Below are 25,021 nucleotides of genomic sequence, written 5' to 3' on the forward strand. Positions count from 1 at the left end.
ATGTATAAATACTGGTACGTCTTGCAGAGGAAGATTTCTTGTTCCTTCCTTCTTCTTTCAGAATATGCAGCCAGACAAGGGGCCAGAAACTGCGAGTCAAGGTAGCTTCTAATACTCCGAGCCCCTTAATCACACACAAAATTTCCAAAATACAACAACTCTTTCGAATCTTCCATCATGAGATCCATCTTCGCCCTGGCAGTCTTCTGGACTCTCCTCCTTTCCCTTGCCCTTGCATTCCCTCTGGCTGCTCCGTCCGGCAACAAGCCGGGCGTCAGGTACCTGGACATCGCCACCCCTGAGCGCGTCGCCAAGGCTAAAGAGATGGTCGACAAGAGATACCAGGAGGAGGCCAAGAGAGTTGCCCAGGGACTGCCAGACAAGTCCAAGAACTCCACCCATCCCTTTCCAATCAAAGACATCGTCAACTGTGGCAAGCCCCATGTCGATAAGAAAAAGTTCGACACGGCCCACGCGATCTTCAGGGAGTGGTAGGTGGTTTCTTAACCCCCCTTGCTATTTCCAGTGACTCCGTGGGCTGTAATCATGTTTTCGTCTTGTCTGATGCATAAGTTTGCTTTTCGTAAGTACTTAGATAGAACACTGACACCGAGGTAACCGCCACAGGTGCGACAGCGACGACGGCCAAGTCTCGCCCTTCCACCACCAGTTCATGGACGTCGGCGACGTGCGCATCGCGCTCTGCAACTGGGGCCTGACGAACCCGTGCAGCAACGACGAGCTCGACATGGCGTGGGAGCAGCTCGGGCTCGTCTGCCCGGACGAGGGCTCCGCGGCCGCCGGCGACGAGTCCATCGCCACCGGCATGTGGTACCGCGGCGCCTGGCTCAAGGGCTACTTCCGCTCCAACTGCACGACGGGCGACCTGTGCGACGGCGACCGTACGGGGATCGCGTGCCAGAACTCGGATTGAGGGAGGGGGCCGGGGTCGTTGGATGAGAGGTGGCAAAGAGGGGTTGAATGGATAGCTGTTCACGGGGAAGGCGTCTGAATGTGTACTGCATGTACCACTAGATAGAACCTAGTCTAGCCATTAATGCGATTGATTTTCTCAAATAACTGTCCAGTTGACTGTACGTTGCTGTGGACTTGCATAACAACATATCCTCTTTTGCCCTCTCCCTCTAGACATGCCCAGAAATGGGTTTCACATCGAAGACGACTATGCATTGGTAGGCGAAACCTCCGTCCTTAATTGATTGTGTCTAGAGATTACACAAGCGTCCGTGAGCATGATGAATCCTCGTTGCCCTTATAAGCCCCCCATCTCAATCGACATCCCACTGCCCCTGCTCATCGGCAAACTTGTTGTAAAGCCCCCAGCCGACCGGGATGTCGATCACACAGTACAGGAACCCATCGGCCTCGACCACGGGCGGGTCCAGGCTGGGCGACGAAAAGTGGCGCACGCTCACGTCGATGAGGTCGGCGACGTCGTGCCCGCCGATGGTCAGGTCCTCCTGCTGGAAGTCGGTGCGGAAGGCCCCGAAGGCGCAGTGGTCGGTCCACAGCAGGTCGAGGTAGCGCTCGCCCGTCTGGTCCCAGTTCCAGCCGTTGACGACGAAGCGGCCGTAGTTGGCGTCGTCGCGCAGCCAGCCCGACAGCGTCTGGCAGTCGTAGACCAGGCCGTCGCCGTCGCCGCGGTGGCCCGTCAGGTTCTCGTAGTTGTTGTTATCGGTGTCGCACACGGCCTGCGGGATCGTGTTGGCGATGCGCTCGTACTTCAGGTCCGGGTTCACCGTCACGGGCTTCAGGGAGGCGCGGGCCAGGATCTCGGGCGGCGTGGTGGACACGGCGGGGGCGGCCGTGATGGTGGGGGCCCAGTGGTGGGTGTCGTCGTGGTCGTCTGCGCCGTTCAAGTACCGGGCGGCGTCGACTTGGGGAGAAGCATTGGCGCTGGCAAGGCCGAAAAGACCGAAGAGGAAGCCGAGGGATGTGAGAACCTCAAAGATCTGCATCTTGTTGACTTAGATGAATGATTTTCGGGGAAGGTGATGGTGTTGATGGGTTGCTGAGTTGGTGACCCCGAATGCTCGCTTGTTCGTGAGAGGAGCGACAGGAAGGGTTGAATAAATGCCACAATTGGATAGCATTTTGGAAAGGGAAGGGTAATCGATTTTATTTCTCATATGGAGTTTCAGAAGCCCGATGGAGTGAATACAGCCGGAACCCTGTACACGCCCTCATGATGCGTCACATTGAATACTACAGCATCAGCAGTCGCGCACAACCAGTAAGTTTGGCCCCATATAAGAAAATGAAATTCTAGCTACATTAAATTCAAGTCTATAAACGCAAACATTTCATTTCCCCGAGTCCTTCATCAATTCAACCAAAGTTGGGAACCGAGTTTCGTCGCCGAACACCACCGCTTGCATCAACGACCACGCCGTCTCCAATACCATTCCCTCCCCCCTCGCGAGACTCTTGTCGTCCGGCTGTAAGCTCTGCATTTTCTGTAGAAGGCTCTTCCGCACCTCGACAATATCGATCGAGTCTTCGCCGCGGCACATCGTTCCCGGCGTACTCTCAACCGGCCACGATCCCAACTCGTGCTCTGTCTCTGTGGCAACTTGAGTAAGTTCCAAGTTGGCAATGGCATCCCCAAGCTTCTCTAAGAAAGCGTTCGACAGAGCACCATTTTCGTCGAAAAAGGCCCTATCCTCGTCTGGAAGCTCCTCAAGACTGCAAATCTTCAGGAATCTGTGAGAGGAACAGGCGAAGCAGGGCCGCTCGCGTGCCGGACTGTAATCTCGGTTCAGCAACCGAAAATTGTAAGTCAGCTGTCGTTCTCGAGAGCCCGACACCGCCGGAGCCGCAGCACCTTTCGAGGCTTCAGAAGACGACTCATAGTATCTGAGATACTCCAGGTCGTTGATAATCCCCACCAAGATCCATCCGGGCGTCTGCTGCTCCTGCTGCTCTTCTAGGTTGTACCGGTGTTTGGACCAACGGCGGTACCGCTCTTCTATCTCGGCGAAATATCCCCAGAGCACGTCCCCCGCACTGTCGAGAACCCGGAGCAGCGTGTTGATGCCGAACTGGCTCACGTCTTGAAGCGCTCTTCGGATCGGTTGCATCGCCTGCTCGAGCGCTTCCAGCTCCAGCTGGCCCCCTTGGCCTCGTCCCCGAGTGAAGATGCTGTGGCAGGACGGGCACAAATCGACATCCGCGCACTCTGCACAACGGTAGAAACCAGAGCCCTCTATATCGGCTCCGCAAATGTCACAGCACCTGAGGCCTTCCTCGAACAAACTCGTCGACACCAGAGCGGCTTCTGGAAACATCCGGACTTTAAACAGGAACATGCGAATCAGCCCCAGATCTGAATCCTTGTCGTAACCAGTCGCTACTGTTTCTTCCGAAACCTCTGGATCGCACAGTCTCCGGATGATGGATGTGATTGCTTCCCGTGCTTCCTCGATATGGCATGGGGGACTGGAAAATTGTAGACCATCAGCTCCGCCTCCCAGCAACGCTGATACGGTGCTGGTGGCGTACTCCGCGGCCGTGAATCCTGCAATGTCCCTGGTACGAACATCTGCATCTGCTCGTAGTAGTGACTGCACCGCGTTTCTGCATCCGAGGCCGGCTGCGTAGTGCAGCGCAGTCCGCCCATACGAATCGACGTCGTTGACACTGACCCCTTTGTCACACAAGACCTGCACCATACCCGACATGCCACACTTGGCCGCCCATATGAGCGGGTACTGCTCGTTGCTGCAAGATCCTGCCTGGTTGATGTGATCGAAGTCTGTCTCGCTGAAATGCCCGATGAAGTTTGTGCGCCCAAACATGGCGGCATAGTGCAGCGCGTTGAGCCCGGTGGAATCGGTTTCCACTGCCAGTGAACTGTCGCGGGAAACCAGCATCTGCCAGATCTCGCGGCTACCGCCCCAAACGGCCGTCAGGCCAAGGTCTCTATCCAATTTCGTGTTGGACAGGAGACTGTATTTTCCATATGGCGAGAGCAGCAGGGAGACGACGTCGACGTTTTGCTGGCCGACCGCTATAGCCAACAGCCTCTGCAACCGGTCCTCGGCCTCTCGTAGCATCGGGTCGTTGTCTAGCACGAATCGCATGGTTGCCTGATCACCGTAGATGGCAGCAAGATCCCACGCCGACATGCCAGCGGTGTTTTCCAAAGCGGGGTCAGCCCCCCTCGCGAGGAGGGCAGTGGCGACGTCGAGGGGCAGACCCGTCATGGCTAGGTGCAAAGGGGTGTAGTCGGTAGAGCCGCATATGATGTTCATACCGGCCCCTCGAACCAGCAGGAAGTCAATCATGGGCACTTGAGACTCAAGAACCGCGAGATACAGAGGTGTGTAGCCATTCCCGTCTTCCTTGTCGATCTGGTCTGGGTCAAGATCACAGATGTGTCCTGCATACTCGACGTTTCCAGACGCCACAGCATGATAGAGGGGCCACCAGCCCTCTTGGTCCGCATAGCATAGAGATGTCATTTTTGCCAATGGCAGACCAGCTATATGTTTTAGTTCCATGTTGTCTGGATCCCGATCATCCAACAAGAACTTGAGTACCTGAGAACTGCCATGCTTGCTCGCCAAGTGGAGAATATTGGAGTGAGTCCGGTTTCGCGCTGTCAGAGTCGCCCCTTTTGATAAAAGGGACTGAACGGCACCTGGGTTGTCATGCTCAGCAGCTTCGAGCAAAGGCGTGACACCTGCGTCATTCCGTTTCTCCGTGTCGGCACCGCGGTCGCAAAGAAGGCAAATCATCTCGGTACCTGCTTTGTTCTCGAGACGGGATGCCAAGAAATGGAGAGCCGTTGCGCCATCGTAGGTTTGCATGTTGATATCTGCACCACAATCGAGCAACTGTTTCACCATGCTTATGCCTGACCACCTCGCCGCCATCATAAGGGGCGTAACTCCGAGCCTGTCCCTTATGTTGGGGTCAGCGCCGGACTTGATCAGCACTTCTGCCGTATCCATGTCCCCAGAGGACGCCGCTTCGTGCCAGTCAGCGTCGAGAACTTCGCGCGGTCTAATATGATCTCTTCTCGAATGCCTTGGAAAGAGGACATCGTCATCGTCGTCAAACCCTGCCACCACGGCACTCGACATCATATCTGCCCACTTGTGTTTTGCCGCCTCTACGACGAGATTAATGCGACGGCTCAGAGGTTGGGTCGTTGTTTCTTTGTGGGTGTCGATGCTGCTGCCAGATGGTGGTTCCGGTTTCGAGATTCTCCCGCGGGACAGGAGCCACTTGGACATGGTTTCATGCCCCTGTGCCATGGCATAATCGATCGGATACCAGGAGAACTCGTCAGGTATATCGATTTGTGTTGCAGCTTCGGGGAACCAGCTGAGAAGGTCTTGAAGCCCGAAGGCGGCAAGCACATGAAGCACCTGTACCGACTCGGGCCGTTTGAATGTAGCATGGTGATGCCCGAGCGTGTTGTAGAAATGCAAAGCCTGTATCACGAAGTTGCGACTGCTTGAGCTTAGTAGTATTTGGCACGCCAGCTCGATGTTCTTTGGGCTTTGAGAATGTCGGAGGTAGGTACCCCAATGCCTGGCAGCATGAGGGAGCAGCGGATATCTCTCGGCCAGGTCTTCGAGATCTTCTGGGTTGTCGACAGACCCTCGTTTGAATTCATCAAGCAGCAGGTAGCCCATGCATAGTGTAGCAAGTACCGCATCGGCTTCCTCTTCCTTGCCCCTGGGGCGGTTCGAATGGATGGCATCCATAGCGGCGTCCGACTTCAGGAACTCCGCAAGGGAAAAGTGAAGAAGCTGGAACTGATCATCTTTCACATCCACTAGACCATAGCAGCTAGACAGGACGAGCTTCTCATCGATGAGATCGTCGTTGTCGAGTTCGACCATGCCAGGCTGAAAGCTGAGCGCGTGGATCGTCTCCGTCTTTGACAGCGGTTCCTGGGAATAGGCGGCCCATAAAAGTGTTTTTAAGGCTAATTCGCGTCGAGAGGTGGGCTGAGCCAAGATCCTTTGCAGAATCATAAGGTACAGTTGATCCACACCTTGTGACATGCGTTGCGCTGCCGTCATCTTGGTTCTGTCTGATGTCTCCATCTCGATGATTTTGATGCTTAAAGAAACCCAGAGGAAGACACCATCTGCGCCATACAGAAGCCGGTTTCGGATATGTTGCAGCGCGGAGGGCTTCTTTGCCAAGCCCACGGTTTTGTCTTCAATGAAAGCTTTGATGTCGTTTGCATTCGAACCGTCGTCGACTGATATCTCGACAGCATCCAGAGGAATATCGCTAATGGCCGGGCAGCCGGCCCGACTGAACACGTGGATTTGTGTAGGACTAATCAGCTCCTTTTCTGCCAAAGACCCAAGGAATTGGCATAAATTTTCGATGTCGTCGCCCCGAAGCCCGCTGCATTCGTCAAGCCCGTCGACGATGATGTAGGCTCGAGTGAAATTATGGACTGCACTCCGGATGCCATCCATAATCTCATCTGTTCGGATACCGTCGAATCGACTCTCCATATAGCGTTTCCGAATGGCTTCAACGTGTCTATCTCTTGGCAGTTGAGCGTAGAGCTGTCTCAAGATCGAACCCAGTAAGGTTGAGATAACTGGGACTGTACCACTGGAAGATGTCTTGGTGTTCATGTTCGGACTGCAATAACAGTATGCTAGGGCTGTGGGTTTATCATGACCTCTTAGAATAAGGGCATCACGGCCAAGACAGCTCTCTCGAAGGTGTTGAATGGTATGGGCAGCGAGATGGGACTTCCCGCTGCCAGCTTTGCCCGTGACCCAAAGGAAATTGGAAGGTCCTCCATCTTTCCATTCCCGGAACGCCTCACGGCCAAAGAGCCATTTACCTGTAGTTGGTAGGCTGCTACTGAGGTTATCGTCTTGGATAATATCGTAAGAGCTATGAGGTATCCAATCAAGAATTTCTCGGCGTAGTACCTCTACCATATAGTCAGCAACAATTACGACGGTAAGTTAGCTTCATTAAATCAACTAGACCTGGTTGATCCGAGCCTTGGACGACCTGAAGTGTAAGCTCCTCACGGTCTGAACCAGGGGTCTGTTCATTCGGTGAACGCAGACCCATAGCTCTGAGAAACACCGAGGTGAGGCATGGTCAGCATCTTCGTATACTAAATGAGCTGGAAGGAAGACATACAATGGTGTAGTAGCATCCATTCGAACAGTACGGCCTTCAGTAGACTGCGCCTGCTGTCCCATGACCTCCTCGGCGGGTGTATCCTGACGACCATCGTTGCAGTAGTCTGGCTGCGTTTCCGTCGCAAGCTGGATGTAATTTACCAACGGCTTCCCAGGGGTAGTTTGCGGGAGCTGGGCTGCATACACAGTAGATGTTGTACCGCTCGCCATGCCGTATTAAAGAAGCTCTCGAACCAGCCGCATGTACGACTAAGACTGAATGGTGGCTTATGGGAATGATAATGTGCCAAAAACAATGTGCTCGATGCTGAGGTAGCGCGTGCTATTCTTATCAGCGTACGAGCTTTTACGGACAATAACCACCCCTATCAGAAGGGTCACTTCGACCTGGGTCCTTGAATTTGCCGATCCGGCTGAGCCGGCTGATGCTCTCACAAATGTCACCAGCGCTCATCGTCGAGCACCGACCAGTTCACCGAGGGTATCAGCCAGCTCGCCGAGAGTATCAGCCGGCTTACCGAGAGCGTCAGCGAGGTTCCAGAGACTTAGCGCCAACTGAACTAACTAGTCGTGCCGAATGCGTCGATATGATTAGTCGGCTAAAGGCAACCGATGTCGGATAGATAAGCCGAATCATGACATGTGTAAGCCAGGGGCTGTATGCTTCGCAAATTGTTCCCTACAAATGGTGGCAAAGATAGCCAACCCTGCATCGCTTTTCCAGTCATCCACTCTTGCTTTCAGAGATCGCACCTGGTCCGACTGCCCCTGGTCGGTTCACCAGAGCACCACTTCGTCCCACCGCGAGGACACAAGCCAAGCATTGGGGCTGTGTGGCTCTTATCTCAGAGTTTTCGCCGATTATTGCCTTCACGAATGCGTCTAGATATTGCTTCTTGGATTGATGGTGAGGTAGATCAGATCGACGAGTTGAATGCTGCTTGATATGTAGTTGGGTCCATATATATTCCGCTAACGTGGAAGACCCCTGCTCAAACTTTGGTCATGCAGGGATGCGAACTCCAGTGTTCGGATGATATCATGTGAAACGCGTCTGTGAGCCCCGAGCGCGTTCTTTAATTCAACTACCACCATCCAACCCATCTTGTCAAGTCAATTCGACCATCACCATGACCGACCAAAGTGGAGACAGGAGCAAGGTACTCTTAGCGGAGGCCATCGACAAGCTGGACCTCCCGACGCTGAAGAGCGTTTTCAGGACTATGTGCGACGCCTCAGAAGATTTTCGCCAGGAAGCGGCGGCGCGTCTCCTGATCACGGGGTCTGCCGTGAAACGCGCGGCCAGCGACAGCGATTCCAAGGAGGAAGATTCCGCCCCCAACAAGAAGCAGAAACTGGAGGACGATAGCACGGCGCATTCGCGATACGAGCCCTGTCAGAACTGTAAGCAGGTCTTCGATGTCACCAAGAACACCAAGACAAGCTGCCGCTATCATGATGGTAAGTCCATGCCCGCCTCCCGCGACCCCGAGTAGGGCAATCTCGCAAAAGACCGATGATGGTCACGCGAATCCCTGGGCTAGATCCTTGTACTCCTTGCTGAACTTTGCACCAGGTGAACTCACTTTGGACGAGGAGATGTTCCCGGATGACGACGAGGTCGCATACCATTCTGAGGGCATAGACGTGCACACAGACTGGCGTCGAGATGAATGCCCCGACGGCTTCATTTGGGATTGCTGTGACAGAAATTGCAAGAATAGGGGGTGCATTGTCGAAAGGCATGTGGCCGCCAAGCCATTCCCGAAACGCGTTGGAATCAAGAGTGCCCCGGAGATCATCGAGATCGAAGATGATGACGAGGACGAGGACGAGGAGGGGGATGAGTCTGAGTAAGATGATTCTGGCTTGTGGTTTGTGACGAAGTGGTGTATGGTGATATCCCAGAGGGGCTTGTAAGATTGAACAAGTAGGCTTTACTCAGCCAGTCATGTTTACCTCTGACCAGTCTGCCTCAAAACTGCCTACTTTCGGTAGTTGCGCGAAAGAACCTGACGCATCCAACGAGAACGGTACCCAGCAGCTCAGCTACTAGCGTTGGACATACCATGGTCTTTCTTGTTCGCATAGCGACGTGATCTGCTTCCTACTTCCAAATAACTCGCCAGGCGCTTTTTCCCACTGCCTTGCAAAATCAAATTACGAAGCTATCAGTTATCGTAAAAAGCAAGACATCAATACACTACCATAAATTGTTGCTAGAATACTCTCAACTTTCCTCCCTCCCGAGCTGTGTGGCAAGAGTGATTTCTCATTGCCACATATACTCGATCGATTCCCAATTCAAAAGATCAGTACTTAGCGCTCGATTACCAAGGTGGCACCTTGCAGCATCTAGGTGACGTATCATCTGGGAAGAAAGTTCGAGAGCCCTGAAATTATCGCATGAGACCCATTTTGGTAGCAGGGGTGGAAAGAACAGCACTTACATAGGCTTCTTTGACGAGACAGATAGAGCATCGGTGCGACGTTTGCCTTTTGTAAGCGATGTTTTCGGGTTTGCTTCCAGCTCAAAATTTATTTCTCTGTAGTTTGTGGAAACCCATGGTCCAACCCAGCGACTGTTATAGATGGGCTTTGGCATTCTCCTCCATTCACGATCTCGATCAATAGCCCAACGTTCGTGTATGGGTTTACAAGTGACTGACGCAATGTGGGCTTCAAACGTTTGGGTCGAATCTTGGGTATCGGTGTGTCTAGGGGACGGTGTTATTGTATTCGTTTTTGGCTTGAACTCCGGCACTTCGTAATGCGTGGGTCCATCCGTTGTGTAACTGTCTTCGAGGAAGACAAGATCTTCTTCAGCTGGTCGCGAGGCACTTGCATATCGCTGCGTGTATAGTCGAGCCGCGCGGCAGTATTCATCGTAGTCGGTAACGAACGTTTGAGCGATCTCGGGTACAAGCGGATCTTCAACATTTGGACTGACCAGAAGCCCGCAAAGTGCGACCAGCAGAGCTCCTAGAGAGTAGAGATTCAATTCGTTTTCGTAGTTTCCGAGTTGTGGGGCATAATAAGGTGTATTGGTCGGCTCCTCTTCCACCACTGTATTATTGTACCACCAGCCCATATAATCAGCACATATCTTGCCAGTATGATCGATGTTGGGGTGGTAGATGCGAGTATGGAACCGCATGGCTGGAGGCTGGGAGTCAATCATGCGAACAGTGAGCCAGAAGATGCCACCATGATACGGTGTTCCTGGCGGTCCTTCAATACATGCCAGTATCCTGTCAAGGGCGTCGCCGACAGGTACTGCGCTGATGAAAGGTATGGCTGCATGCCGAATGTTCCATAGCTCTTTGTAGACTCGTCGCACATGTGGCATGTTTCTCCGGGGTCCACGTGCAACTCGATAGCATGTTTCCCTGGAGACTTGGTAGTCTCGACCTTTGAAAGACTCGATCGCTTTGCCGTAGTAGGTGTCATCGGGAGAATCGGGAGAGAAAGCCAGTGAATGCTTGACGCCTGGTCGAGTAGAAAGAAGAGTGTCCATCCATCGCTGATGCTGTGGTATCGACTCGTGCATATTGATTGAGCCGTGCTTTGGGGCGCCTATTAACAGGCCATCGTCGAAAGGGTTATCATGCCGGTCTTGATTGATGCTGAGGTCCTTTTCCCTGAAAGCCTCCTGGGGTCGAACCCTTCTGCCGTATGTGGAGTCCATCAACGCTGTCAGTCCCATTTGTCCGACCTGTTCTCGCAGTATAATATGATTGCGAATCACATCTAACTATTGTGAGCCGGACACTGGCTGTTTCCGAAACGACTCTCAGTGCTATGGACGCCGAGCTGGACGATCCGACTTCCTGGAGAAGAGACAGGCTCTGCGCATCGGAGACTGAATCGACTTCCTGCAGCAGAAGTTCCCGTTGCCTTTCGAGAACGCCTAGTGCATTAGTAATGCTCTCCAAGTCATCCAGCAGCTTGCGGATATTATCAACAAGAGTTTCGAACTGGGCATAGTCATGGACGGACCAGCGCGTCACCTTCCACACCGACTTTTGTGTTTGGTTCTTTCGGATGCGCTCCTTGAACTTCTGAAATGAGTCGCGCAGGACGAGCATGCCCCTCGGCGTCTGCGTAACCTCCTGCTCATAGGCTTGCGCAGAAGAGGCTGTACATTCAAGGGCGTATCGCTCGGTGATTACGTCGGCCTTGGAGAGCAGGTTCAGGAGCTGGTGCAATGATGCAATAATGGATGGTTTGATATCGTGTCGGTCAATCGCGTGATTGTACGGTACTCGTCTCGCTCGTATGGATGAAGGCGGCATCAAGCCTAACGTTTCGCCCCATAGCGCCAAGCGTATTGTCAGCAACGAGAGCTATGGTTCGTGTGAGCAAGTCACGATAGACTGATGGTGACGGCCGAAAGTAAAGAGAAACCTACCTGGGTGCACAATAGATCAAACTCCTCGCCAAAATTCTTCGCTCGCACAATTATGTCAAAGTTTTCGATACACGACGTAAAAAGGCCGGCGATACCCAGTACGCCCAGGGCGAGTCCAGCAACCTCGGCCATGGCATCAACAGCAAACCGGCAGCAGTTACTGAATGCTGGAGATGGGATCAGCGAACGTCACGGTTTTTTGAGGGCTAGGTCTAGGTAAGCAACGAGCGTTGTCAAGAAGGCTGTGCTGCTGCTAGTAGGCGCAGCAAGGTGCATTCCAGCCAATCCCTGCTGCTTTCTCTGCAGTTGACGTCTACAGCCATGGGCGGAATTCAGATCTTTTGGGGGGCTGCGAAGGAGACACGGGGTTGGTCGTTCACATCATGCAGTTGTGCGGAATCCGGGAATCTTCTGAAGCCAGCTGGCATGGTCAATCTAGAAAGACCGCAATGATATACCACTTATATTCGTCGCTATCTACGTGTAATGTTTTGATTAATTTCAGTCTGAATGAAACTGATCTCTGACCATTTGACCATCGTGTTAAAGAATGGCGCTGATATGGTGGATGATGCGACCGATGTTACCGGCTACTGTAGGCGAAGCCAAGGCTTCGTTTACTAACCAGACGTTTCCTTGGATAAATAGAAGCAGAAAAAGATAGATATCAACATTAAGTAAGTGAAACATGCATTTGACGTTGTTTACGAAGAGTTAGTCGGATGAGGCGGATTTGGCAAGGGGAACACGTCGGTGTTACGTGTAGACGTCACTGCTTGTGGTCGCCACAACCGAGGGCGCGGGGCAGACAACGCTACGATGGAACCCGTCACCCCTGTAGCTGTTCGAAGACTGAGTCGAACCTGAACCCACAGCTAAAACCTATGTACGACGGTCCGCCCAGAAAGACGATCCAATCACCGGACGAACAAGCATGTGTGAGGATCATGGATAATGCGCGAGCGGCCAGCGGGTTTTTATGGAGTCGAGAAAGCTTAGCCTGCTTAGGTATATGAAGACGGCGTACTCTGTAGCTCTGATTCACGGATAGCTATGACAGCTTGAAGAACCTCAAGATTAAGGTAACTACCACGATTTCAACCACCAATCTTGCTGAATAAAAAATAAGATAAAAGACCGACTGGGCATCAATATCATGTCTTCTTTCCCTTACAAGAATGTTGTCATCATCGGTGCCACGTCTGGCATCGGCCTCGCGCTGGCGGAGCGCATGATCGAGAACGGGGTTTTCGTCATCGGTGTCGGCCGCCGCAAGGACCGGCTCGACGAGTTCGTCTCCAAGCACGGCGCCGACAAGTGCGCCGCGTCGCAGTTCGACATCACCCACCTGGAGAGCATCAAGTCGTGGGTCGAGGGGTAAGCTCCTTCCTCCATTGCGCCTGCAGGGAGGCCTGACCGCATGCTAACAACGCAATTTGCAGCCTCCTTAAGCAACACCCCAACGTGGACGCCGTCATGCTCAACTCGGGCATCCAGCGGACGCTGGACTTCACCAACCCCCAGGGCATCGACCTCAGCCGGGTGAACCAGGAGATTACAACCAACTACACGGCGTACATCTCGCTGCTGACGCACTTCCTGCCGCACCTGCAGGCCCGGGGCCCTTCCAACCCGGCGGCCGTCATCGCCGTGACGTCGGGCCTGGCGGTGGTGCCGATGCCGCGGTGCGGCAACTACTGCGCGACCAAGGCGGCGCTGCACTCGCTGCTGTGGTCGGTGCGGGCGCAGCTGGTGGCCGACGAGCACAGCCAGCATATCAAGATGGTCGAGATTCTGCCGCCCGCCGTGCAGACGGAGCTGCACACGCAGCAGCCGGACCTGGTGGCGCGGGGGCTGGGCGACATCGGCATCACGCTCCAGGAGTTCACCGACGCGGCCTGGGCGGGCCTGGCGCGGGGCGAGGACGAGATCGTCGTGGGGCCGAACCGCGAGAACACGATCAAGATCGAGGAGGGGCGCCGGCAGGCTTTCCAGGGGATGGTGAAGAATCTTGGTACAAAATAGAGGGGGATCTGATACAATTTCCCTGTCTACTACCGAATTTCTAATAGAAACATACTAAGAGGTACCCTGTTTTCAAAACTCGGGTTCACTCACCTTGTGAATGCTTTCCAATACTGTGCTTTGCTGCAGAAGTAAATGAGAACAGTCCCCACCAGATCATCCCAAGTGTTGGCGGGGTAGCTTCCTGCGGGACGGCAGTTGGGGTTCAATTGCCGGGCAGCTTGGCGTAACCTCGCTGAGTGAGAGCTATGACATGATGCTCAACACATGCAAGGAAGTACCAAGTTGCGCAAGATGCCATCGTATGCTCATGTCTACTTTACGTATCAGGGATCGCTTGATGGTATTAGTATAATGATTATTCCGTTGAACATCGTATTCAATGGAATAAACCGGCCTGCCGATCATCCACCAGAAGTATTATTCCAAGAGCAGCGCTATCGCCATCAAGGGGATATGGTTATACCACAAGGGAATCCACACTGACCAAGTGGTTTTGGAAGCAGCAGTCTCCTGCTTTCCAGTTCAACGTTGCTGCATCTGGCAAACAGCCAAACGAGAAAGCGCGGCTGGCCCAGCACCACCCAATTCCATTCAAGTGGTCTCTGGCCCCAACAACATCCCATCAATTGCATCTTCCCAATCTTCTTGGACTTCCACCCACCATCCATCAGCATCATCATACGCGTCGACAGCTCCATCCATCCACATCTACCAGTCACTCACTCACTCTTTTGGACTGTATATCTTTCGTATATACTCCATTGAATTGAATTGGAACCCCGCCGCTCGTCACGCGATATGTTCACCTCTACTCTCTCCCCCAACAACAGCAATACCCATATTCCCCGCCCGGCCACCATGGCTTCCCCCTTCGTCAACCGTCCGGTCTTCAACCCGTTCCGGCCCTCGACGACCAACACCGACGGTGGATCCAACTAGTTCCTCGATCCCCCGCCACGACCCAACGGCACCAGCCAGGGCGGTCCCGCCCTTCCCCCTCCCTTCGGAGCCTGGGGCGGCAACACCTCATCGGCGGTCGTCTCGAAGCAGCCGCCGCCACCAGCACCCTTCACGAGCCCCGCCCCTGCCGTGGCCGCCCTGTCCAGAACGGCCTGGCTCGCCAGCCACAAGCCGGTGCCGCCCTCCAAGAACCCGTTTCTCTTCCCCCCATCGTCGGTAGTGACGCCGGCCCAACAGCGCCAGCGCGAGCTGCCACGGGCCGCCGAGAACAAGGCTTTTACAGCATATCCGGACCACTACTCCCCCGCTCGTGACAAGGTCAAACTCTGCCGCGAGCTGCGCCGTAACGCCCTTTCGCCTCGGAAGCTCAATGGAGTCCTCGACTGCCTCGAGGGGGTTAACCGACTGCAAGATCAACTTGTAAGAGCTAGACGCGAGCTCGCCAACCTGGCCCTTTTCGGAACCAAGTACGGCCGGGAGAGGGAGCCGCAGCGAGGAAGGGGAGACGCGAGAGGCGGCAGCGTCTCGCCGAAAGCAGCTGCCTCTGCCCTGGCTCGGTCGCCAGCTGCCAGACGCTGGAAAAAGTTGAACAAACGTCGAGCAGCAGCAACTGCCAACGGTGGGAATGGCGCCAGCCGGCGTACGGTTCAACGGGAGCAAGACCGGCAACGAGCCAGCCCTCATATTAAGCTGGAGGACCGGGAGCATCGGGACAACGCCATTCGGCGTGCGCCTCTTCAAGACATAGCGGTGCCCAACCGGGCAGTGGCTCAGCGCATGAATTGGCAGAAATAAGGTGGTGATTTTTCTTTTCACGGTCATGGGGAAACGCAGTCTGTTCAACGACGGAAGGAATACTTCGGAATGCATTGTTTAGTCGGTCAGTCACAGTCACACAGCCAGTCACTCGTTCTGATTATCACGATGATAGAAATGGTTTGATAGAAGTGGTTTAGTCCAGAAGCTTCATAGCGTTTAACTCCGTCTATTGGTGTGTCTACTACTCTGTTCAGCATCCCCTTGCTGAGAATTCGTTACTCCTGTCGAAGGCCTTCCATCGTAGTCCTTCCAACACCCACGTTCCCCCATCGTTCTGTGACATCGGTCGAAGTCCTCAACTCTCCAATGACCTATTTGCCCATGCCGGGGATGTGATGTCTTCGCTTCCGCTTACTGCCGCCGTTGCCGCCCTGTTGACCAGGTGATGACGGGCGCTCCCTCTCCTCCGGAAAGGTGACGGTGATGACAGGCTGTCCCTTGTCGGTACTCCCCTGATTCTTCCAACCCGCGACGGCCCCCTCCAGTCGCGCAACGACCCCGTCCCACCGGACCATAACCTCGTCCCGCCGCGCGCTCGTCCACCGGTGGACCCGGGCGTGGCTGCGCCGGGCCCAGGCCCGGACGCGGCGCCAATACAAATGGCCCAGGACGCCGCCGGCCACAAAGGCGGCGACGAGGCCGGCCGTGTAGAGCAGGTGCCAGATGGTGCAGTGGCTGACGAGCCATGACGAGATGGTCGAGCTGTTGTTGGACGACTTGACGAAGGGGAGCCAGGGGGGGAGGTGGTAGGAGGTGGTGTGGAGGGAGGCCATGGTGGGAGGTGTTTTGTTCGGTTGTGATAGGGGAATGAATAAAAATAGGGTGTGGATATGATGAAAGCGTGATAGTGTTTCTTGTTTGGTATTGCTTGGTGCTGCTTGATGGTAGAGTGATCTCTGGGGAAAGCAAAGTAGAGATCGCTACGTAGGCTGGTATATATAGCCAAATCTCGACGCACAGCATGGGAGTCGTTTACCGTTTTGAGCTTCATTCTGGCAGGTTCTCTCCTATCCTTCCGGTCTTTCACCTTCTTTGCGATAAAAGAAAGGTCTCAGAATATCTCCCCGTGTCTCGAAACGCAAGTCAAAATCGTAGACACAAGCAGCAAACACCCATTGCCTTAATAAGCTTGCTTCTATGGTTCAACTTTCGGTCAAACGATATCTCAATCAGAAAGTATTCACAGCCACGGATGCGAGACGGATTGGCATTGTTCTGCATCGTTAATGATGCAGAAATACGTCTTGATTGAATCGCTGTACCCTACCAACCGGGGTAAATAAACGACAAACGGTCTGATCTAGACTAAACACTATGGGTGAACCTGTATCCCTGTGGTCCCATGAACTCCATGCCCCATGAACCCCCCTGCCTTTTGCGCCATTCGCTGCCGTTGAAATTCTTGAAGCAAATCCATTCCATTAACCCCGGTACTCCAAGACGTAATGTCGGGTGACAGATTGCATCGTATTGCTACTCTCTTCACCTTCGAACTTCAAGTTGACATTGCCATCTTCCGTCATGCCCATCACCTCGGCCTTGTAGAACGTCGTCGTATTAGGATACAGAGCTAGCACCACCTTGCCCGTGTCTAATGAAGGCAAGGGGTCCTTCTCCTTGGAGATGGCAATCATGTTGCTGGCGCTGGTCCGGAATTCGCTTCGGTTGCCGGCCTCGTCCGGGTCTGCATCAATGACCTTGTATCGACGCGACTTGCCTTCCCCTCGTACTTCCTGGACGTAGCCGAGGATCCAGTCCGTCGGCTCGTTGTTGGCGCCTTTGGGTTTGAAAGCGACGTGGTCCCCTTTCGAAAATGACACCTTGGATCGTGCTGCGCTAGCCGCGGCCGAGGCGGCGCCTTGAGGCTCAACACTGCCAGCCTTGGCTGCTGGTGTCGACCGATCCAGCTTCGGGGGGACAGAGTCGCGATCCCCTTTGCTGCTTCCTGCGCCGCCGGCACTTCGACGCGAGGCGCTTGGGTTGGGAGACGGCACCGGCGAATCACCGGCACCGTCAAAGTCATACACAGACGACGATGCAGTAGCCGATTCTTTCGCGCGTTGGGTAGCCGATCGCGACGTGGATGTCAGCTGGTTGCCGGTCTCCATCTCGTTGGCCTCCTTTACTGCTTTGAGGATCTTCAGCTGTTCTATGATCTGCTTGATTTCCGCCGAGGTAGCGTCGGTCACCTTGACGCCGGCTCGAAGGAGTCTGTCCATCTCTTTAAGAAATTGGGCGGGTGATTCTAGTTTATGTCAGCAAAAACAGACAGCTCGGAGAACGTGTAACGAGGCAACTTACCACCAGCCTTGTCTTTGGCGGCCGCGCTCTTGTCGTTCGCAGCGACATCCCGGGTCATGCGGCTAGTTTCGTTGATGGACTTCAACACCGCCGCCATCCTTTCCCGGGTATTCTGCCAAAGCTGGAACTCCTCGCCGCGGCCGACCGCTTCGTTGGTGCGGCTCGGGCCGCGGGGACGATTCCGCTGCGACATTTCGCTTTCTGACTGGGACAAATTGCCCGACTTAGAGGCTCGATGGGTCTTGCTCTTCTTAGGACGAGGACCACCAGACTGCGCCTTCCTAGGAGGCGTCTCGCTCTCGGTATTCGCCGATGTGCCCTCCTTGGACTGGGATTGCGACGAGGCCTCTTCGGGCTGGGGCGCGGATGGCGGCTCCGGCGGACGTGAGCCTGCGGAGGGGTTGGATAGCGGGATCTCGGAGCGAGACTGGCTGCGCGACTTGGACTTTGGTCGGGAAGCAGAAGGGCGCGGGGCCGAGGGAGTGTCGTCGCGCGAGAAGGACTGCGAATGCGAACGCGAATGGGAGTGCGAGTGCGAGTGCGAATGCTGATGCGGCAGGGACGGGATGGAAGCCTTGCGCGGGGAGTGGGCCGTGGAGGCGGAGGGAGAGCGGGATGCGGAGAAAGGAGTGTGTCTCCGGGGACCCAGAGGCTCTTCCCAATGCTTACTAAGTTCGCTGGAGAGCTCGTTGAGCTGCCTGGCGGTTCTGCGGGCTCGCGAGTTGTTAGACGACATGGTCACGGGCTCGGTAGAGCTAAGGGGGGAGAAGAAGGGGCGGTAAACAAAAAGAGCGAACGCGAAGATGTTGTGTTTTGAAAATACAGTGGGCTTGACTGGGCTCTGCTGGGCTCGACTGGGGATTGGGTGGTAGGAGAGCTGCCTATGTGGGAATGGCAGAGGCGGACGAGGGAAATCGCTCATGCACAACACTCACTATCCGAAAGAAGTCAAAGCTGATCCGCCGCAAAGATCAATAGTTGCCAAACCAAAAACCAAATGGAAGCAGTTGCGATGCGGTTCCCCCAGAATTCGAGAACGGGCAAGCACGTAGAAATGATCGCAAGGGTAGGTCAGAGAATGAATTGTGATGTATCCATGTACCAAAAAAACGGAGGTAGGGGTCTGGGTCTGGGTGCTTTGGCGCGTAGTAGTGCTGTAATGTTTGGTATGGTAGCAATTTCCAATGACGATGCGATGCTGGCGAAAACAAGAGACTAGAACCGGGAGTAGCAGTTATATAGGGTGGATATAAGGCCGATTGACTGCAGCCAGAGGCAATTCGAGCGCGATTCGATTGAGCCCTGCCGGGAATAACAGCATATCGGGGGGCAATTAAGCATGCAAGGTAGCACTCATTATTAGACGGTCGCAATTGCCCTCAATGGGCAGCACCAGTTTAGGCGTTGGGAGACGAGATGAAGGTGGACTGGAAGTGTGGACTGGAGTCGCGACTAAAACCAGACTATGGACAAACAAGGCGAAAGCGGATCTGCGACGGCCTGGAGGTTGCATTCGGGCCACGCGCGCTTATCGCGCCAGCAATGGCAGGCGGTGACGACGATAAGGAAGATCGACAAAATGGCCATAGCTCCACGTGGGGAAGAAACGAGGGGCTGCACGACATAAGGCCAGGATACATCAGATTCAGGCAGCTCAAGCACTGGCACTGATAGCGGGGTTCATCCAGGTCATGTCATGCTGAGCTCTGCTGCTGCTAGATGCACCTAGGCAAGGTACGAGCTATGCAATTCAAGCTTCACCGGAGTACCGACGACTCCAACCATCATTGGTAGAGATTGACCCGAGGAAAGCAGTTGCATCATCAGTTGTAAACAAACAAATCACCCAAACCCGATTACCAAGGACCCGACGAGACCAACATCAAATCGCATTACCGCTTGATCGGCCATTTCCCATATCCACCCGTCACAATGCAGGTCCCTCTCTTCCGTCTGCAATGCGGCGTCAACTCCTATGACTGGGGCAAGATTGGCTCCGACTCGGCCGCCGCTAGATTCGCCGCCGCTACCCCAGCTGCCGACTTCAGCGTTCAATCTGAGAAGCCCTACGCCGAGGTATGTCAAGCCTCAATAGTTGCAGTGCTACCGGCGCATATCTTCAGTCCCATCTAGCTGACATATGCCATCTCTGGTAGCTATGGATGGGCACGCATCCCTCCAACCCCTCCAAGGACCTGGAAACGGGCCGGACGCTGCTGGACATGGTTGATACGAACGAGGCCCTGCTGTCGTCCACGATCAAGGCCCGGTACGGCGCCAAGCTCCCTTTCCTCTTCAAGGTCCTGTCGATCAACAAGGCCCTCTCCATCCAGGCGCACCCCAACAAGAAGCTGGCCGAGCAGCTGCACGCCAAGGACCCCAAGAACTACCCCGACGACAACCACAAGCCCGAGATGACCATCGCCGTCACCGACTTCGAGGGCCTCTGCGGCTTCCGCCCCCTGGCCGAGATCGCCCACTTCCTGTCTGCTGTGCCCGCCCTGCGCCAGCTCGTCGGCGAGGATGACGCCAAGGCCTTCATCGCCACCGTCCGCGGCCAGGAGGGCGACGACTCGTCCGACTCCACCACTCAGAACAAGCGCGCCCTCAAGTCTGCCTTCGCGGCGCTCATGAAGTCCGAGCCCCAGGAGATCGCCGCGGCGTCCAAGAGTCTGGTCGCCGACGCCGAGACCAAGGGCGCCGACTTCGCCAACGGCGGCGTCGAGTCCGCCAGCGGCGCCGTGTTGTCGGAGCTGGTCGCGCGCCTGAACACGCAGTTCCCCGAGGACATCGGCCTGTTCGTCCTGTTCTTCCTCAACTACGTCCAGCTGTCGCCCGGCGAGGCCATGTTCCTCAAGGCCGACGATATCCACGCCTACCTGTCGGGCGACATCATCGAGTGCATGGCGGCGAGCGACAACGTGGTGCGCGCCGGCTTCACGCCCAAGTTCAAGGACGTCCAGACCCTCGTCGACCTGTTGACGTACGACTATGCGCCCATCGAGGAGCAGAAGATGGCGCCCCGCGAGTACCCCTACATCGTGATGAACCGCGCCGCTTACAGCTCCAACTCGGAGGCGACCCTGTACGACCCGCCCATCGACGAGTTCAGCGTCATCCGCACGGTCCTGCGGGGCGACGCCGCCAAGGCCACGTTCGACCCCATCGACGGGCCCAGCATCGTCATCTGCACCGGCGGCAAGGGCAAGATCTCGGTCGGGCCCACCTCCAAGGAGATCAAGGAGGGCTACGTCTACTTTGTCGGCGCCACCGCCGAGCTCGTGCTTGAGTCCGAGGGCGGCAAGGAGGATGAGTTCATCACCTTCAAGGCGTTTTGCGAGGTGGATGAGGGTGGCAACGAGGAGAAGCTGTAGATGGAGGGAAGGATGAGGTACAGAATAATACGTGCACGTTACGTGAAAGCGTTATAGTAGAGACAGTTGAAAAGTAATTTACGATTGCGTCCGAGAGGATGCAGAGATACCATGAACGTGCGTTCTTATTGATCACTATTGCGACTTTATGAGTCTTGTGATTGGTAGGAAGCCTACTCTTAATGATGTGGCCCTACATTCCTGTTAAGGCCAAACAATGTTTGTCCAAGCTTGCAAAGCCTGTGGTCCAATTCAACTTGTCCATGACGGAGATTCCCAAACCCTCCAAAGTCGTCTCGTCTGTCGCAACGTTGAGATACTAATGGCCAAGATGTCGAGGTCGGAAGGATGGGGGAGGCATCTGAGCATGAGCGACAGATGGAATCATAGACAGGCTTTCCCTAGTCAAGCTTGATGAGGATGCTTGAACCGCTGCTGGATGCTCGCTTGTGCGTGTGCTGCTGCTGCTGCTGCTGCTGCTGTTTCTGCGGATATACCTCGCGCAGCTTCTGGAACGCCTTCTCCGCCAACTTCCGCTCCTCCTCCTCACTTCGTTTCATGGCGATCAGTTTCATGGCAGCCCGTTTCATCTCCTCCGGGTCGATGACACCATGGCCAGGAAAGCGAGGAGGGTGTGGGGGAGCCGGGCCGAGACGGATGCCGGCTTTGGCGGCGCGGCTGGCGAAGTCTGGTTATCGAGGGTAGGAAGTTAGTCTGTTGTTTCATTTTCCAACGGATGAGGGTGGGAGGATGGGCTCCAAGTAATTGACCAACCTTGCATGATGGCAGGCGAACCAGACATCTTGTTCTTCATTTACTGTACACGTCAAGATGGCTGCGCTGGCAAGTTGAAATGAGATGAGGTAACGTGTGATTTTGTTGACGAGCTGGTGCCATAGGTCGGAAGAAGTTGGGAAAAGGTTGATAGTTGGCTGGGGGGGCTGTCTCCAGGTGAGAGTGGGAGTAAAGAGAGAGATTGTTGCTGCGGCGGAGCCGAGCTGTACTGTTGTTTGTCCCCCCGTAGCTTGTATTCAATGTTGGATTGTATGATCAGGCACAACCTTCGCGGAGGAAACAAACTTGACTGGAACAATGAACCACTTTCTTCTCACTTGTTGCTCACTTGTTGTCCATTGAATACAGGAGGGGTCAGGGATAGGGCTGTGGCTTCATATCACCAAGGGCAACCCTCTGGGCCGTAATTAAAAACACGCTGTCGCGCTTTTCAGGTTGAGACCTCTCTTTCCAAAAGAGAAGGGCTGGTAGCATTACAGCCGACAATGTTGCCCGTATTATGGCTGCGTACCTACCTACTGGTGTTGGCCTTGCCCCGAACAAACCTTTGCAGGTTTTTCGGGCAGATGAACTGCTCGGCACCATATCAGGGGTGACCAAGGACGCCGATGAAGAGGATAGGGGCCTCATCGTCACATCGTCAGGTCAGACCTGGATTCAACTATATCAAACCCTTCACCGGGCAAAAGGGCATGTGTTGTCCAGTCAGCTGCCTAATACCTAATCAGATCTCGCCAAGACCTATCTGCATATCCTAAGTTACGTAACTCCGGAGCACGACGAAGATGCAGGCGAAAGAGAACATGAACCGGGTCGGCTACTCTTCCGCGATACCATGCAATACAGTGAACTTAAGGAAATCCCAAAGCAGGAGCCGGTACACCACGGCGCCGAACTGAAGTGACGCAAGTTTCTAGCCGAGTGGGCCTTTATCCACATCTCAGCTACCACAGCCCGGTCCTTTTATGGAAACAAACCTCTAGGCAGCCGAGCCCACATGTGCCTAGACAGTTAGCAGGTAGTGAGTGAGTACTGGACATAAATACGCACTAACATACCTACCTACTTGAGATCTGGTGGCTCGATTCCTTCATTTTCGTGGTTGGGTCAACTCATAGACTATTCAGTTGCCCATTCTGCCCATTCTATCGTCTCATTCCTCTCTCTCGTGCTACGCAACGCTCATCTCGATTCTGAATTTAACATCCCCCCTCTCGTCTCGAAGAGCCATCCATTATGCCCCCGCTAGAGGAGGATCCAGATTACCCCGGTGGTATCGTGTATCCTCAATTCTACACGGAACCATACCCAAAATACTTTCCGAACGGCATCCCACACTGGGGGAATATCCGGCTACGACAACGAGGGCCTGAAAAAGGCCTCGAAATCCCCCAAGAACTGTACGAGAAGGCTGGCTCGCGCAATGACGAACTGACCGAAGACGAGGTATGAAAACATAGCAACCCCTGCAGGATCCTGCAAATGCAGTTATTAGTCTGACCAAGATTTATCCAGCGCACTCTCCTCCTGAGTCGTGGAGATGCCGTAGGAAAAGCCCTGGCTTACCCAAAGTCACTCACCTTGGCCGAAAAGTACGAAGCTATGGGATGGATGAAACTGGACGAGCTCCACGCGGCGATTAGTAAGGCTTCCGGCGGCGCCATCAGTCAGGCCTCGGATCTCATGGCCAAAGCGAAAGCCTCGGTCCAGTCGCTGAACTTTGACGAGGTTATGCTGTTAGCCCAGGAGTTCGTAGTCCACCAAATGCAGCATTTCGGTTGGCAGAATTTCCCCGGCAACAGTGAGGCCTGCCGCTTGATCGCTGACCAGGAAGGCATCGACGCGGGCCTCTTCCACCAAGTCCAAGCCTACCTTATGAACGACCCCGAGATGCGCAAAGCGGGCTATGCAAGGTATTTAGCCGCGGAAGAGAACGGGGAGACCGGACTCTACGTACAAATGTTCGAGCCCTACGGCTTCCGCAAACTCCCCGACTGCATCACCGCGCCGAGAAGGACCCCCTCCCCACCGCCGCCGCCCCGCGATCCGACGCCCGAGCCCCCGACCCGGGATGACTCATCCGGCTACTTTGAGCCCACGCGCCGCGACGGAGTATACCCCGTGACCGGCCAACGCCACTGGCCCGGCTTCTTCCGCTACGACGGCGGCTTCTACCCGCTCTCGTCCAAGAATCTGTTCATGCGGGACCTGATGCGGAAAAACGGGACTAAGAAGCCGCTGCCCGCCGTCGCGCTCTCGGACCAGTACCATGCGCTAGAGGCGGACGAGCAAGCCGCGTACGAGGCGCGGGCCGAGGCGGTCCGCCTCGCGGCGTGGGACCAGTGGGAGCAGGGCATCTGGCCCCAGCTCTCGGCGCGCGATCACATGCCGGAGCCCGATTGGGAACGACTAGACAAGCTGGCGCAGCCGCTGCCACGGGAACAAGGAACACCCGGGCCGCTCGCGCCCGAAGTTAATCTGAAGGGCCGTCGGAAGGGACTCCCCCGCCGCGACGGGACCGACCTTGCGGGTAACCCGGACTGGCCCTCGCTCGTCTACTCGAAACCCTCTGGCGCCTATCCTTTGCCGCCCGACCGGCTGCTGGCGCTGGACCTGAAACGAACGGGGGAGACGGGCTACATGATCGGAGGCCAGGACCTCGAGGCGCGGTACGACGCGCTGCCGCCCGAGTGGAAGGCCGAGCTCGCGACGCGGTCCGAAGTCCTCCGCCAGGCCGCCTGGGACGTATGGGACGAAGGCGGCTGGGCGAAACGTCGAAAGTACGGGCCCGAGAAACCGAATTGGGAGCGCTTTGATAGTCTGAACGTATTACCACCTTGGCGGAAGGTAAAGGGTAATGACGAGTAGTTGGTAGCGGACAGAGACGATTACTCACAATCGTTAAATTTTTGGTTAGTAGTAGGAGCGATAATAACACAGCAAAGAAACCACCAAGACTGACACGCGAATATTCTATGTATTCGATTACCGAGATTGAGGTATTCCCTACTTTGTCACAAGCTCTTATGTTCTATGAAGACATGGCGCCAGACCACCAATATAATTCCGTCCTGTCTACACCCGCCAACCCTTGACGCCTGAAACTGTTCCACAACCCAACAGTGCCGAAGTAAAAGCAGCATGACAAGGATTGCGTTGCTCATTAAGCC

General features: G+C 54.9%; 12 protein-coding genes across 12 annotated transcripts; 6 read left to right on the plus strand and 6 right to left on the minus strand.

Moving 5' to 3' along the window:
* Positions 1–177: 177 nt before the first annotated feature.
* PG985_016278 (uncharacterized protein) lies at positions 178–934 on the plus strand (the record flags this gene model as incomplete). Its single annotated transcript, XM_066836044.1, has 2 exons — positions 178–491; positions 628–934. 2 exons carry the CDS (start codon positions 178–180, stop codon positions 932–934), a joined length of 621 nt encoding a protein of 206 aa, XP_066676060.1.
* A 355-nt stretch (positions 935–1,289) lies between these two features.
* On the minus strand, positions 1,290–1,979 carry PG985_016279 (uncharacterized protein; the record flags this gene model as incomplete). Its single annotated transcript, XM_066836045.1, has 1 exon — positions 1,290–1,979. One exon carries the CDS (start codon positions 1,977–1,979, stop codon positions 1,290–1,292), a length of 690 nt encoding a protein of 229 aa, XP_066676061.1.
* A 345-nt stretch (positions 1,980–2,324) lies between these two features.
* On the minus strand, positions 2,325–7,373 carry PG985_016280 (uncharacterized protein; the record flags this gene model as incomplete). The annotated part of the gene is made up of 2 exons (XM_066836046.1): positions 2,325–6,903; positions 7,162–7,373. 2 exons carry the CDS (start codon positions 7,371–7,373, stop codon positions 2,325–2,327), a joined length of 4,791 nt encoding a protein of 1,596 aa, XP_066676062.1.
* Positions 7,374–8,293: 920 nt separating this feature from the next.
* PG985_016281 (uncharacterized protein) lies at positions 8,294–9,020 on the plus strand (the record flags this gene model as incomplete). The annotated part of the gene is made up of 2 exons (XM_066836047.1): positions 8,294–8,624; positions 8,740–9,020. The coding sequence occupies 2 exons, from the start codon at positions 8,294–8,296 to the stop codon at positions 9,018–9,020; spliced, it is 612 nt and encodes a 203-aa protein (XP_066676063.1).
* Positions 9,021–9,609: 589 nt separating this feature from the next.
* Positions 9,610–11,706, minus strand: PG985_016282 (ubiquitin-conjugating enzyme E2-16 kDa; the record flags this gene model as incomplete). Its single annotated transcript, XM_066836048.1, has 3 exons — positions 9,610–10,878; positions 10,919–11,509; positions 11,575–11,706. The coding sequence occupies 3 exons, from the start codon at positions 11,704–11,706 to the stop codon at positions 9,610–9,612; spliced, it is 1,992 nt and encodes a 663-aa protein (XP_066676064.1).
* A 1,024-nt stretch (positions 11,707–12,730) lies between these two features.
* On the plus strand, positions 12,731–13,599 carry PG985_016283 (uncharacterized protein; the record flags this gene model as incomplete). The annotated part of the gene is made up of 2 exons (XM_066836049.1): positions 12,731–12,951; positions 13,017–13,599. 2 exons carry the CDS (start codon positions 12,731–12,733, stop codon positions 13,597–13,599), a joined length of 804 nt encoding a protein of 267 aa, XP_066676065.1.
* Positions 13,600–14,460: 861 nt separating this feature from the next.
* Positions 14,461–15,357, plus strand: PG985_016284 (uncharacterized protein; the record flags this gene model as incomplete). Its single annotated transcript, XM_066836050.1, has 2 exons — positions 14,461–14,487; positions 14,542–15,357. The coding sequence occupies 2 exons, from the start codon at positions 14,461–14,463 to the stop codon at positions 15,355–15,357; spliced, it is 843 nt and encodes a 280-aa protein (XP_066676066.1).
* Positions 15,358–15,692: 335 nt separating this feature from the next.
* Positions 15,693–16,154, minus strand: PG985_016285 (uncharacterized protein; the record flags this gene model as incomplete). The annotated part of the gene is made up of 1 exon (XM_066836051.1): positions 15,693–16,154. The coding sequence occupies one exon, from the start codon at positions 16,152–16,154 to the stop codon at positions 15,693–15,695; it is 462 nt and encodes a 153-aa protein (XP_066676067.1).
* Positions 16,155–16,802: 648 nt separating this feature from the next.
* PG985_016286 (uncharacterized protein) lies at positions 16,803–18,418 on the minus strand (the record flags this gene model as incomplete). The annotated part of the gene is made up of 2 exons (XM_066836052.1): positions 16,803–17,602; positions 17,683–18,418. 2 exons carry the CDS (start codon positions 18,416–18,418, stop codon positions 16,803–16,805), a joined length of 1,536 nt encoding a protein of 511 aa, XP_066676068.1.
* Positions 18,419–19,614: 1,196 nt separating this feature from the next.
* PG985_016287 (mannose-6-phosphate isomerase) lies at positions 19,615–21,056 on the plus strand (the record flags this gene model as incomplete). The annotated part of the gene is made up of 2 exons (XM_066836053.1): positions 19,615–19,758; positions 19,839–21,056. 2 exons carry the CDS (start codon positions 19,615–19,617, stop codon positions 21,054–21,056), a joined length of 1,362 nt encoding a protein of 453 aa, XP_066676069.1.
* Positions 21,057–21,457: 401 nt separating this feature from the next.
* Positions 21,458–21,858, minus strand: PG985_016288 (uncharacterized protein; the record flags this gene model as incomplete). Its single annotated transcript, XM_066836054.1, has 2 exons — positions 21,458–21,744; positions 21,831–21,858. The coding sequence occupies 2 exons, from the start codon at positions 21,856–21,858 to the stop codon at positions 21,458–21,460; spliced, it is 315 nt and encodes a 104-aa protein (XP_066676070.1).
* A 1,229-nt stretch (positions 21,859–23,087) lies between these two features.
* On the plus strand, positions 23,088–24,719 carry PG985_016289 (uncharacterized protein; the record flags this gene model as incomplete). Its single annotated transcript, XM_066836055.1, has 2 exons — positions 23,088–23,297; positions 23,367–24,719. 2 exons carry the CDS (start codon positions 23,088–23,090, stop codon positions 24,717–24,719), a joined length of 1,563 nt encoding a protein of 520 aa, XP_066676071.1.
* Between the last annotated feature and the right edge of the window lie 302 nt (positions 24,720–25,021).

Source organism: Apiospora marii, assembly GCF_038362585.1.
Source record: "Apiospora marii strain CBS 49790 chromosome Unknown utg000014l_segment0_segment0, whole genome shotgun sequence".
NCBI classification, from domain to species: Eukaryota; Fungi; Ascomycota; class Sordariomycetes; order Amphisphaeriales; family Apiosporaceae; genus Apiospora; species Apiospora marii.